The sequence below is a fragment of the Grampus griseus genome (genome assembly GCF_964374135.1).
Source record: "Grampus griseus genome assembly, chromosome: 2".
NCBI lineage: Eukaryota > Metazoa > Chordata > Mammalia > Artiodactyla > Delphinidae > Grampus > Grampus griseus.
Genome location: NC_139018.1, coordinates 632,349 through 646,091, shown reverse-complemented (window position 1 = coordinate 646,091; position 13,743 = coordinate 632,349). Strand labels below are relative to the sequence as shown.

The following is a 13,743-nucleotide window of genomic DNA, read 5'->3' as shown; positions in this document are numbered from 1 at the left end:
AAAAAAAAAGTAACTACAAAGGCGCCCCTTACACTCAGGGCCCAGAACACCCCCCAGTAAGAGGCAGCAGGGCTCCCATGCGTTCTCCTGACCCCGGGGTGCGTCTGTTCAGCTGCACGCCCTGATTTTCTCACACAGCCATGTGCGGTGGGCTTTATCCCTGCTGTTGAGGCTGCACAGTCACCCGTTTTACCCGCACCTTCATGTTCCACGGGCCGCCCGTGCCATTTGACCACAGAAGCTGCTACTCTTTTCCTTTATTTTCGTGGTACAATTAATACATATTCATCATAGAGAAAATATGAGGTAAAGAGAAGCAAAAAGAAAAGCTCGATCAACTGAATTCCTGCCAAAGAGATAATTTCTTAACACTTTGGATTCATTTTTAACCTTCCGTATTGTCCTTGTACTTTGAAAATAGGTCTTTTACAGGTATAATCACTTACATGTAAATATACATTTTACACGTACATGCATTTACACACACATTTTGTTAACCAAAAAGGATCGTATTTTTAGCCATGTCCTAACTTACCATTTTGCACAGCTGTATGCTCCAGGGGGTGGCTGTGCGGTGGCCGGCTTGACCTCCCCTGGCTCTGTGACCCTGGACATGATTCCAGGCTTCACTCTGAGAAGCCCCGCTGGCCCAGCCCCGGGCCTACGAGGCTCCCACAGGTCAGAGGTGACCTCAGGAACCTCCTGCAGTGTGGCTGTAGGGCAGTGCCACCTGCGGGGTCCTGTGCTCCTGACCCCTCCTCCTCCGGTTCCCCCAGAGGGGGCCTGATACAGCCCCTCCGGTGCACCGGCACCCGTTTCCTACCAGCACCAACGCAGGGATCCCAGTGTTAGATCCTCAAATTCTCAGGGCGAAACGGGTGTCTCTGTATGTGGGAATTCGATTCCCATGACTGCCGGCCAACCCACCTCCATCTACCGGTCTTCTGGAATGCCTTCCCCTGTCTGCATCACTCCTATCCATTTGTAGGTGGTCGTTAGGTAACCAGGTTACCACCCTTGGCCTACGACATACATTCTTCTCCCTTTTAACTTTGCTGACAGTGGATTTTTGGCTTCGGAGACAGTGGACATCTCCAGGTACACAGATACCACCGGCTATCAGCCAGTGACTTCCTAGAGTGTTGCTATGCTCAGAAAGTCCCCTCAAGTCCAGAGGTGGCTTTGCCGTATTTGACGCCTAACTGTGTCGTCCACCTGGGTTTCGCGTAGGTGTTCTGCACGAGGGAGGCTCACACCTGATTTTCTGGCAAGCAGCCTTGAGAAGAGCCTTCCTCTCACCTGTTCTGTGCTACTGACCACCTCTTGGATTCTTGCAGTGACACGCATGGCTTCGGTCACTGTCATCTCATGAGACAGTTGGTTAGGACACCTCCGCTTCCCTTCCAAAGCCTGGTAGTAGCGGTGACGCCAACACTGCCCATTTCTCCTGTGCCTTCTGGGCAGCAGCTCCACACGTTCACACCCACCCCCGTGCTGATCCCACGACAAGGCAGCGTGGGCACTATAGTCACCCCGTCTCACAAGTGAGAAGGCGGGCTGCTGCAGTCACCCCGTCTCACAGCTACGACCCCTTGTTTATTCTTCCAGGTGAACTTCAGCACCAGTTTCTCAAGCTCCCTGTAGTACTTGGGGTTCCCCAGAGGCGCAGACGAATAGGACGGACACCGACAGGGAGGTTTGTTATGAGGGGTCGGCTCACGCGGTCACGGAGGCCGAGAAGTCCCACGAGCTGCCATCCACAGGCTGGGGACCCAGGGAGCAGGTGGTGTGATTCATCCCAAGTCCGAGGGCCTGAGAACCTGGGGAGCCGATGGCATCACTCCCATCCGAGGACAGGCGATGAGATGAGACCAGCTCAATGGTGAGGCGGGTGCAAAAGGGCAAATCCCTCCTTCCTCCACCTTCTGTTCTATTCAGACCTTCAGCAGATGGATGAGGCCCACCTGTACTGGGGGGGGTCACCTGCACTGGGGAGGGTCACCTGTGTTACAGGTCCACCTGTCCGAGTGCTGATCTCATCCAGTAACACCCTCACACACACCCAGAAACAGTGCTTAATCTGGGCACCGGTGGCCATTGGGTCAACACAAAATTCCCTATGAGCCCCCTGCACTGACCATTTTGGACCCGTCCGTTTGTGGGGAGCACTTGATGAGTCCCCTCCCAGAGAAGCCTCCTCACATGGCACTGCTGTCCACACAGGCAAATATTCCTTTACAACCCAGCTGTATGCTCCCAAAGCTGGAAAAGGGATCTCTCCTCCTGTGTTCAGCCCCAGATCAAGAGCTCTGTCCCTCTGGGAGAGAGAGAACAGATGTTGCGGCCAACTTGCTCTCTCTGCCACGAGGGGTACTTTGTTTTATTGTTTGCTGTTTCAGGGGTGGACCGTCCCTTTGCGTCTTACAACCTGTAACATTCTTACTTCTGCTTAGTTACAGCACTCTTCCAGGTTCTTCTCTTGCATTTTCTCAGGATATAACCAAATTCTATTCATAATGACGGTATAACCTCTTCCTTCCTCCCACTAAAACATTAGCCCTTACTAACGTTTTAAGGACTAACTGACCATTTTAATGGGATGCCACTAACTCTTTACCACATATATGATGCTGGTCTAAATGCCCGCAAAGGGACATCTGGGTAAACAGACTGTGCCATATCCACATCACAGAATAGCAAAAGGCCGTTGAAAACCGCACTCTAGAAAAACATTCAAGGATACAGCAAAATGCTCATAGTTTGCTGTTAGGTAAAAAAAATACAGTACTTGTACTTCCACCCAGATTTTTTGAAGAAGTATGGGTATGCGTAGAAAAGGCCGCCGAGATGTGCCCCTGCGCAGACCTCTCCGGATGGTTGGCTTGTGGCTCCTTTCCCTGTACTCTGTTCTGTGCCCCCAGCGCACTGGACGACATGCCGTTGGCCCCTCTGTAAACACTCCGCTGTGCCTTTGCCCGTGGTCCTCAGTCTCTGTTCTCTGTTATTCAGTAACACTCAGCCGACTGAGGGCAGGCCCGCCCTAAACTCTTGGGGACGCTCCAGCCCTCCAGAGCCTGAGCCCAGCAGACAGGATTCTAGGGAGCTCCCAGGCCGGCACTGCCCTCCCCCACTGGCACCTCACTGTCCTTCCATCCTCAGCCCCACGTCACCTCCCTGCCCACGCTCTCTCAGTCCAAACACCCGTTATCGGAAAGTACAATGTTTTTGTGTGTTGGTTGACCTGTTCATATTCTCTCCCTGGGAGAATGTACGCTCCATGGGAGTAAGAACCAGGTTCTGCTTTTTCTTTCCTGTGTCCCTAGGGTTGGAAACTAGCCTGATGATCATTTATGAAGTGAACAAATGTCTGAACCTTTCCACTCAGCTCTGTAAGGGTCACCTGAGACGTTTTCACTGGGCAGCTCCTGATGGAATTTCCAGCTTCTTTCACAGTCAGTCAATGGTAGGGATCAGTGGGGCACCTGCTCCATGCCAGCCACTTAGAGGGCATCCCAGGGAGACAGATGCTGAATGCCATCCTGGCTTACGAAGCTCAGCCGGGGTGGACAGGTGAATGAGACAGGCAGGCATCCTAAGTGTCTGAATCTCTAACCCTGTGTTGGATATCAACAGAAGGAGTGTTGGTGCTGCCCTCAAGCCGAGCCCACCCACCCCTGCGGCTCTGGTGCCAGATGCCCGCAATCCTGTTGCAGCTTCCCGGAGCATCTCAGACACAGACTTCGGGCTCACAGCATTCCCAGCACACCTGCCCTGCCCTGGGAGGTCACAGCTGTTCTTTCCCTGTAAGAGGACTGCCTCCCGGGCCACTCTTTGTCGTCTGCTGTGGCTTCTGTGAAGAGTTCCCATCCCTACTTCAGTGATGGTGCCTCAGCCACACCACATCTTCCACCCACAGGAGTGGATGGGACATAGGTCACATCCAGGGGTTTCTGCCAGGAGCGTGGGCAGGCCAGAGTCTTGCCCCGCCCCTGCGCCTCTTCCGCAGCACCGCCCTAGGAAGAGAAGATGCCGCCAAGCTGCGGGCTGGAGCAGGCTGGAACCACCCAGCTGAACGGGTGTCTGCGCCCTGCAGGAGGCCTTGGCCACTCACCTGACCGGCTGCAGCCACTCCAAAGGCCACAGGGCGGAGGAGCACACCAGCCTCCGCCGACTTGGCGCGCCCCAGCCCGCTGCGCTCCAGGCGCGGGAAGACGCGCACCGAGGCTCCTGCCGGAGGGAGCCCCGCGGTGTCCGCACCCGGAGGGGAGCTTCTTGCAGTCAGGGGCCGCCCTGCCTGGTGCTGCATTGCCTCCCACGCCTGGGGGGATTTAACTCAGGCTGAACAGACGAATGAGTTTCCAAAGGGCCGGAGATCCAGAGCACCCCAGTAGAAAAGCGAGAGCCCGGACTTGAAGGCGCAGGGCCCCCCAGTGACGATGGGTGGGATCGCAGGGAAGGAGCTGCCAGCCTCCACCTCGTCCTATCTACCGGGAGTCGGGGGGCTTCAACACAGCGGCAGTCCTACCGCCCCGTTTGGAAAGCCGAGGCCTTAATGCGTTTGAAAAACTTGGCAGGCAGGTGGCACACTATCAGGTCCTTAGCAAAGGATTTCAGGGCGCCCTCCAGGGACCTCTGCTCTAGACAAACCCTCTCCGCCAGCTTCATCCCCACCCATGCCACACCAGTTGTCCAGAGAGGGTCCTCTTTAACCAAGTTCCTGTTCTAAAGAAACAGCCATCAGAAAGAACAGATGTCCTCCAAACATTTGCGGGGTGTGTGTGTGGGGAGCATGTGTCACACTGTACCACTTGGAGGGGCATCCTCCCAGCTTTCAGGGCACTCATCCTGGGACACACAGTCCAGAGTCATTTTCAAACACAGAGGGTGGCAATGCATGGAAGAGGTTCTGGCCAAAAAGGTGACTCTGATCACAAAGTGATACCTGTCCACTCCATCTCACCACCACTAACATTGTGGTGTCCACATGGTCCTACCTTACTTAAAAAAGGAACAAATAAAAACAGAGTCACAGGTACAGAGCACACAGCCTGTTTCCAGTTTCTGCCTCCCTGCCTCGCAGAAAGATTTAAGCATTTCCTCCGTCGTGCTTATCGGGACAGCTCTGGACCAGACTGTGTGAGCCCACACCTGGGCCCCTCCCCTTAGGGGCTGCATACCCTTGGGTGCCTCAGTTTCCTCGTCTGTGACTTGGGGATGGAACAGGGCTGTCCAGTCCATGAAGGGTTCACAGTGGTCCCTGGGACCGAGGAGGGGCACAACTCTACTGTACAGGCAGCTGGTGTCAAGCCCCCTTGTGTACGGCTTAGTCACCCCACATCTCCTCACTTGACCCCCAGGTATACTCCTCTCCTGGGTGAGATGCCAGCGCACACAGACACAAAGTGTCAGGTGGCCCATTCATCTGACGCCACCGCACCTCTCGCCATCCAGCACCGCAGCAAGCCAAACGCCGAGGTCACTGGGCCCCTGTCCTCACAGGGGGCTGGTGCCCGTTCTCCGGACACCTCCCTCCCCCCATCTCAGAGGTATGAGACCCACAGGCACTCTGCCTGGCAGGAGCAGCGATGTAAGACAATACCCAGTCAGCTGGCTGAGGACAGACAGCCCCGCGTGGCTTTCAGCTGTACCACCCCAAAGGCACAGGAACATGTGGGAAACACAGATTCTCTTGTTCTCTCCAAAATGCCACCCTGGCTTTAAGCAGCCACAGCTGTTTGCAGCTCCAGATAGGGAGTCAGCGCTGGAGGCTGAGCTCTTACAAAGGAAGGAGCCAGCATGGGCTCCTCTGCAGGAGAAAGAGCTAATGGGGCGCTGGATGGTAAACCCCAAGGGTGAGGGAAGAAAGTCTGTTTGCTTGGGCTGGGCTTCTTTCAGTAGACAACAAGACACAGACAGCAACTAGAGAGAAAAGCAACTGTGAATACTGTGGCTACAAAGAAACAGAAGAGATGCCAGAAAAGCTTCTCCTAAATCTCAGCAGCAGGATCTGGTGACTGAGCAGAACCACCGCCAAAAGGATGGGGGGAGGGGACCCCTCCTTGGGCCCCCAAAACTAGATGTTCTTTTCTAGGGCCTTTTCTGACCTTCCCTGCCCCATGGGCCCAAAGGGTAGCTCTGGTCATCGCCTCCTACTTGCCTGGATCCCCAAGTTCACTGTGAGCCCCATGGCCAGGAGCCACCCCTGCCCCCAGACATTTGTTCTCCACTGTCATGTGTAAAAACCGCAGAAAGGGCATTGCTGGATAATAAGGAGGCTCAGGCAGAAAGAGGACACGCCAGAGGGGATTTATGGAGGACCAATCTGCACACTGAGCCTGTGTGGAGCCCCAGTGCGCCCGCACGGAGGAACTCCTTGGGGGGGGGCTGATGGGTCTGTGCCACCCGCGACCCTGGTCCTCCTGCTTCACGCCCCACCCGGGCGATTCGCCAAGGGAGTCGGCGCGGGGGGAGGGTACAAAGAGACGGTGGGGGGACAAAGAGAGTTCGCAGCGTGGGCAAGCCTCCGGGGGACACGAGAGGCGCGGGGGCCCGGTGGTCTAGGAGTCGGTGCGGAGGAGCCGGGGGCCGGCATGGGACTGGAGGGCGCCAGGGGACACGCGGAGTGCGCGGGGGGGCGGGGAGATTCTGAGGAGGCGTAGGACTGGGGGGTCGGGGACGCGCAGAGGCCCGGGGGATACAGGGGGACAATAAGTGCTCCTGGGGGGCTCGCGGGGCACAGGGCCACAGGCGGACCCTGAGGTCTCTCTGGCCCCTCCCTGCCTCTCCCGGGGGGCGGGGCGCGGCGCTCTGGGCGGGGCCTGTGCGCAGGCGCGGACGCGCGCTCCCGCGGGCCGCGGGCTGGGGCGCCTCCGGGGGCGCCGGCTCGAGGGGGGGCGCGCGAATCTCACTTCCGGTGAGCCCTCCGCAGTCCGTGATTGGGCCCGAAGCGGCGAGCGCGCGCCCGCCCAGCCAATCAGCGGCGGCGGCGCGGTCGGGGGAGGGGGAGCACGGTGGGGGCGCGCGCGGGCGGGGCGGGGCGGCCGCAGCCTGGTCGCCGCCCGCGGGCTTGTCCGACGCCCGCCCGGCTGTCCCCGCCGCCCTGCAGCCATGTGACCGCGCCGCCGCCCTCCGCGCGCCCGGCCCGCCCGCCCGCCCGCCGCGCGTCCGCGGCCCGGCCGCAGCCCAGGCCGCCGAGGGAGCGGCGGGGCCGGCGCCATGGCCGAGCGGGGCCGCCTGGGCCTGGCCGGCGCGCCCGCCGCGCTCAACACGCCGGTGCCCATGAACCTGTTCGCCACCTGGGAGGTGGACGGCTCCAGCCCCAGCTGCGTGCCCAGGTACGCCGCCGCCCGCCTGCCGCTTTGTTCCCGCGCGCACCTGCCGGCCACCCGGGACCGGCCACAGGGGACCTCGCGCCTGGGTCCCCACCCGAGGCCTGCACGCGGGACCGGCCACCCCGGACCTGCACCCGGGGCCCCCACCCGGGACAGTCCACCCGGAACCGTTCACTCTGGGATCCCCACTCGGGACCCACACCCCGGGCCGTCGCCTTTGCGCCCCACCTCGGGCACGCGCCTTCCGTGCGGACCACCCCTGATGCGTGCATGGTCCCTGAGGTCCTGGTCCCGTGCAGCGGAGGAAGTGGCCCCGGGTTTCTCAGGCCCCGCGGTCCCCCGAGGCTCTCTGAGGCGCACACCTGGTTGGCTCCCAACCGGCATCGTTGCACCTGCCTACCGATGCGGTGACGGCGGAGTTGACTCAGGGTGTCTCCTCTCTCCACCGGGTACCATAGATTTCCTTTTGCGTCCAGCCACACTGTCAAGCCTGAGTGGCCTGGGAGTCACTCAGGGCACGCAGTGTCCAGAGGACACACAGATCTGGGACCTGGGACCACAATTTTATTGCTTCATCCTTCGTCCTTTTGAGGGTCTGGCCGTACCCCCCGTCCTGCTGGCGGGGGGTATCTGCCCCTTGCCTGTTTGCACTATGCTGTGTAATTTAGGGACTTCCTTGTACATAAACAGTGCTCCTTACATCATACTGTTAATTTTGCCATCGCAAAAGATGCTGCCCTTTCCACTTGGGGGGAACTGCCCTGTCCCCAGCGGTACAGCTGGACGAGGCTCACCCACGGGACAGCGCCATGGCCATCCCGACTCTACTCAGGCCTGTCGCTTCCCTGCTCCTCCTGCCAGCTTGAAGCTCTGCGGGTTTCTTCCTGATTCAGTGGTCCCTGCTGAGGAAGCTCCCAGGCTGAGGGGGAAGAGAGACAAACTCACACCAGGGCCTGGTTCTGGAATGGACACCAGGCCACTAGGGCTGCAGGGGGGTGGCAGGGAAAAGCTCTCCCTGGGGAGATCCCCTGGCGGGACCAGAGGAAGTGGCCAGTGTGTACCGAGGGGGGTGTGCTCTGCCACAGCTCCTTCAACAGGTGTGCGAGCCAGGTGTTGGGGACGCAAAGGGCGCCGGGTGCCAGGGTTGCCCTCCCGAGCACAAGGCTGGTGGCTCAGGGCATTGGCTGTGCCGAGTGAAAAGATGGGTGCTCCCAGACCTGTGTGGGGCCTTGGGAGGTTGTGGTGTCCGAGGGAGACCCACCTGCTTGCCTCTTGTTTGGGAAGTCTCAGGGGCACCTCCTCAGGCCTGGCCTCCCACCCCCTCCAACTTCCCGTCTTGGCATTTGGCCCAGTGTCGGGCGCCACAGCCAAAGGTCATCCTGGACCTTCCCCACCATGCTTCTCCTGTCTGTCACCCCTGCGTCGTCACCCCTCCCCCCCGCTGGCTGCCGCCTCACGGCGCTCCCTGAGGGCATGCTTGCCCCCCTTCCTGCACCTCTTCAGCAGCTTCCTGGGGTGCCCCGAAAGACCACCGAAGTTTTGACCAGAGGGAGGTGGCAGGTGGGCAGGGGTTGCGTGGTCGAGGGGCCCAGTCGGCCCCCCGCGGAGCTGGTGTAGGAAGCCCACTCTGGTGGGTGTATGGGGAGGGCGGGGGCGGGGCCGTGCAGCGCTAGGTGCTGGGGGTCCCCGGCTCTGCCTGGGTGGGGGGCGGGGGGCGGGGCCTGGCGGGTTGCTCTGTAGGCGTGGGGCTGAGCAGCCGTCGGTGTGGGCAGGCGCAGAGCTCAGGGGTCGGATGCACAGAACAGCCCCTCTGCGCCCCGGCGCGGCCCTCCCCGCAGCACCCGGGCCCCCCCGCTTGGACCCCCGAGCAGGCCTCCTTGGATAGGCTGTTCTTCGTTCCGCTCGCTCGGAGACTTTATGTAGAAGGGATTCCACTCTGTCCGTTTGCACGTCTCCTCTTGCCCGGTCTCTAAGTTTCTGAGCGGCATCGAGCTGCTGTCTGTGCCTGCGGCGTGGTGTTCCCTGTAAGACAGCAGCACGTGTCTCTGCTTTGTGGGGGGACCTGTGGCTGTCCACAGCTTTGGGCCAGTTATGAATGCACCCCGTGGGCGGGCATTCTCGCACTGGCCCTCTGCCGCAGGCAGTAGGGCTTGGGGGGCGTGTGCTGGGCGTCACCACCAGGAGCCTTCCCAGAGCGGTTATGCCAGCTCCGGCCTCCCCACCCCCCACCCCTCCCAACCCCCCCGCATCCCCACTGCTCTGCCTTCTTGCCAGCACTGCCTGACTTTCAATTGTTGCCAATCTGGTGGGTGTGAAATGGTATTGTGGTTTTAATTTGAATTTCTCTGATTACTGATGTGGGCCATTTGTACTTCCTCATCAGCGAAATTCCTGTTCATTTCTTTTGCCAATTTTTTCTCCTTTTTCTTTCCCCCCTACTTGAGTCTCAGCAGCGTTTTAGGGACTGGTAATCCTTTTTCGGCAGTGTGTTGACACCACCCTCCTCTGATGATGCACGCTTCTAGGCTGTCTTTTCGAGGTCTGTGATGCCTCCTGAGGTGCACCCGGCGTTGGCCTTGGTCTTGTCTTGTGGTCTTTCCTTCCTGGTGGTGGCGGGAGAGCTCTCTGCCCTTCCCAGCAGCTGGTGCCAGGCCCACGGGGCTGTGACAGAGGCAGGCTCGGTTTCGTGGGTTTCCTCGAGGGAGTGGACAGCACCCCTTCCCAGTGACCCCCGGCCCTGGCGTCTTCCTATCCCTGCCCCTCTGCTGGGATTCCCAAAGCAGCCTCCTCCCCCGCCGCCCGCAGCTTCAGCGGGGTCTGGGGCATTTTGGACCCTTGCACTTGCCCCTTAATTTTCCTTCCTGTGGAGGCTTATGAATTAATTTCGCGGGGTCGGACATCTTTCCACAGGCTTACTGCGCGTTCACATTTCTCCACATCCTCCTGTTGGCGCCCTCTGCCGGCCACAGAGGGTGAGCTCACACTCGCGGAAGGGCCTTCAGCTGGAAGCGTGAGCTTTGGCAGCCGCGTGCCCGGGTCCGCCACTGCCCGCAGGACGGGGATGTCTCCGTCACCCGCGGATGAGTGTCGAGCGCTCGGGGCCAGGCTCCCCCACCGGCCAGGTGCCCCGGGCATCGCGCACGGCAGCCCCGCGGCTCCCTCTCCACGTTGGTGGCATCCGCACGTGGTTTGAACCTGCCCCTGCCGGTGGGTGTTGGGGTCATTTCCTTTGGAGCTGATGTGTTCAGAGCCACTGTGGCCATCCAGGGTGAGGGCTTGGGCCGCGTTTGCTCTTCTCTTCAGGATGGCTGGTCGCAGGGGAGGCGGGGGTGTGTCAACTCTGAAGACACTGCGGGCTTTCCGAAGTGGTGGCACCACCTTGCATGGCCGCCAGCCGTTCTGTGCACGTTCTGTGCACGTTACCATCTTTTCAATTCCAGCCATTCTGGTGGCTGCACGATAGTTTCTCCTTGGGGTCTCGCTCTGCACTTGTTGTGCGTGGGTGTTGGGTATAATCAAGAGCCTGACATGGTGCTTCTCCTTTAACGACTGATGCAGTAAATTACGTCAATGGATTTTCTAGCATTAAAGTAACCTTTCACTCTTGGAAAAATACCAGCGTGGTCATGCCGTGTTCCCCTTCCTGTACATGGGTAGACTGAGATTAAGATTTTGCTTAGGACTTTTGCATCTCTGTCTCGGGTCTGTAATCTCCTGCTCATCTACTGCCCTTATCAGATTTTGGTGCCAAGATATCCTGCAGAAAGAGCTGTTGCATGGTATTGTTTGTGTGAAACAGGAATTGTTTGTTCCTTGAATGTGTGGGAGAAATCACCAGTACAACACCTGAGCTTGAAGTTGCTTTGGGGCAAGTGTAACTCCTGGCTCCATTTCTTTAATGATTGTAGGACACACACACCCCCACTTTAAGTTAGTTTCGGAAATATAGTTTTCTGGGAATTTGTCCATTTCGTCCAGATTTTCAAGTTTTTGGCAAAAAGTTGTTCGTAATATTCTTTTTTTTTTTTTTTTTTTATGTCTGCAGGACCTTTAGAGCTGTCCCTTTTTAATTCCTGGTGTTGACTATTTCTGCACGTGGACATCCACACTCTGATCTATCTCACCAAGGGTTCATCATTTTTTTAAAAAATGAATATTCGTATCTTTATTTCTTTCTGCTTATGCTCTTTATTTTTATTTTTATGTTCCTGTTCTGATTTATTTATTTATTGGCTGTGTTGGGTGTTTGTTGCTGTGCACGGGCCTTCTCTAGTTGCGGCGAGCAGGGGCTACTCTTCGTTGTGGTGCATGGGCTTCTCATTGTGGTAGCTTCTCTTGTTGTGGAGCATGGGCTCTAGGCACGTGGGCTTCAGTAGTTGTGGCATGTGAGCTCAGCAGTTGTGGCTCTCGGGCTCTAGAGCACAGGCTCAGTAGCTGTGGCACACGGGCTTAGTTGCTCCGTGGCATGTAGGATCTTCCCAGACCAGGGCTTGAACCCGTGTCCCCTGCATTGGCAGGCGGATTCTTAACCACTGCACCACCAGGGAAGCCCTTTTTAAATTAATTAATTTTTTGGATGCTCTAATTTCTTTAAATAGCTCATTATTTTTTCTCCTTTCCTTTCACATAAGATTTTATAAATACAAAATAAGTAATGCTTTGGCTGCGTTTCACAAGCTTTTATATATAAAATCTTTCAGTTTAAAAATCTTTTTAAAAATTTCCATTATTCTCTCTTTGGCATGATGGGATATTTCAAAGTTTCTTAATATCCAAACGTATGGTTTTTTCCTTAGTTGCTTTTCCATTGCCGAATTCATTTCTTCTCTTTTTTCCTATTGTTCATTTCTAACTTAGTTATGTTGTTGTCACAGAGGGTGGTCAGTATGACACCAGGTCCTTACGATGCTTTGGAACTTACTCTGTGGCCCTGTTTGAAGTCAGTGTTCATACACGTTCTGTCTGTCCTGAAAAGGGTCATGTGTTTGGCACTTGGCAGTGTCATGTTTGATACCTGTTCCTTTAGGTCATGCTTGGCTTTGTCTGTTTCTCCTGGAGTTCTGTCATTAGGTACATCCTGTTTAGAATCGCAATCCCTCCCGGTGTTTGAACTGGTCAGCGTGTCTCACTCCTGACCTGACAGTGCTTTTCATCAGAGCAAAGATTTGGTAACAGTGTAGCTCTCTGAGCTTTCTTTTGGGTATATTTGCCTGTCATATCTTTGCCCACCTTGTTTCTTTAAACTTTCCTGTATCTTTACAGGTTACACATATCTTTGGTTGTTTGGTACGATCTAGATTTCGTTTTCATTCGATCTGACAGTCTTTATTTTCTAACTATAGGACATTCAGTCTGTCGTCCTTTATCTAAATTACTGATATTTGGGCTCAGGTCTACCATTTTATTTTTGTGCTTATTATTGTCCTACATTTTTTACATTTCTTTCTCTTTTCTGTCATATCTTATTTTGCGTTTTTTTTTCTTATTCTATTTCCCTTTCTATTAGTTTGAAACTTGTCACTACTACTTCTTTACTGGTTACCATATAAATTGTAAATTGCGTACTTGCTGTTACAATTTAAAGTTAGTTGTAAATTCGCTTCCTGAACAACACCGGGACCTTAGAGCACATTATTCTGACCCAACACTTTCACGTATACATGCTTTTGTTAGAGTATTTTAACTGTCTTCTTTTTTAGCCCATGTGAGGTTATTATTACTTTATATTGTTTTTTTTTTCTTTATATTGTTAATACTTGATTAACCTCAAAACTCTCACCACTTTCTTTTTTTTTTTTTTTTTTTTTGCGGTACGCGGGCCTATCACTGTTGTGGCCTCTCCCGTTGCGGAGTGCAGGTTCCGGACGCGCAGGCTCAGCGGCCATGGCTCATCGGCACAGCCGCTCCACGGCATGTGGGATCTTTCCGGACCGGGGCATAAACCCGTGTCCCCTGCATCGGCAGGCGGACTCTCAACCACTGCGCCACCAGGGAAGACCTCATCACTTTCTTTTCTTTATTCTTTTTGTATCTCTGGACTCGGAATCATTTTTCTCCTTGTGTCGGAAAATGCGTCTTCAGGGTTTTCTTCAGTGAGGATCTGCAGATAACCAACTGTTCTTTCAGTGTATCTGAAAACGTTTACCCTCGTCCTGGAGGGTGTCCTCCCGGTTGTGGGGTCCCGGGCAGCATCTCCCCCGACTTGGCTCTCAGTTCTGCTGTTGAGAGGTCAGTGCCAGTCAGCTGTGATTGGTTGGAAGGTCTGTCCTTTCTCCCTAGTGGCTCTGCAGTCACCTCTCTGCTGTGCCTGAGTTGGGGTCATTGGCCTTTTTGCCTCTGTGGGGTGGTGATTTTCATTGGTTCCGGGAAGTTCTCAGGCACTTTCTCTGCAGTAGTCATCTCCTCCTGTCTG

At 56.0% G+C, this 13,743-nt stretch overlaps 1 protein-coding gene across 5 annotated transcripts in view; it reads left to right on the top strand.

The window, feature by feature from the left end:
- Positions 1 to 7,215: 7,215 nt before the first annotated feature.
- Positions 7,216 to 13,743, top strand: part of PACS2 (phosphofurin acidic cluster sorting protein 2) — a gene marked incomplete at its 5' end in the record, with an annotated part of 62,838 nt that continues 56,310 nt past the window's right edge. For all 5 annotated transcript variants that reach the window (XM_082649672.1, XM_082649670.1, XM_082649671.1 and 2 more), the window contains one exon: positions 7,216 to 7,334. In XM_082649672.1, the coding sequence (XP_082505798.1) occupies positions 7,216 to 7,334 (119 nt within the window). The remainder of the gene's footprint in view (positions 7,335 to 13,743) is intronic.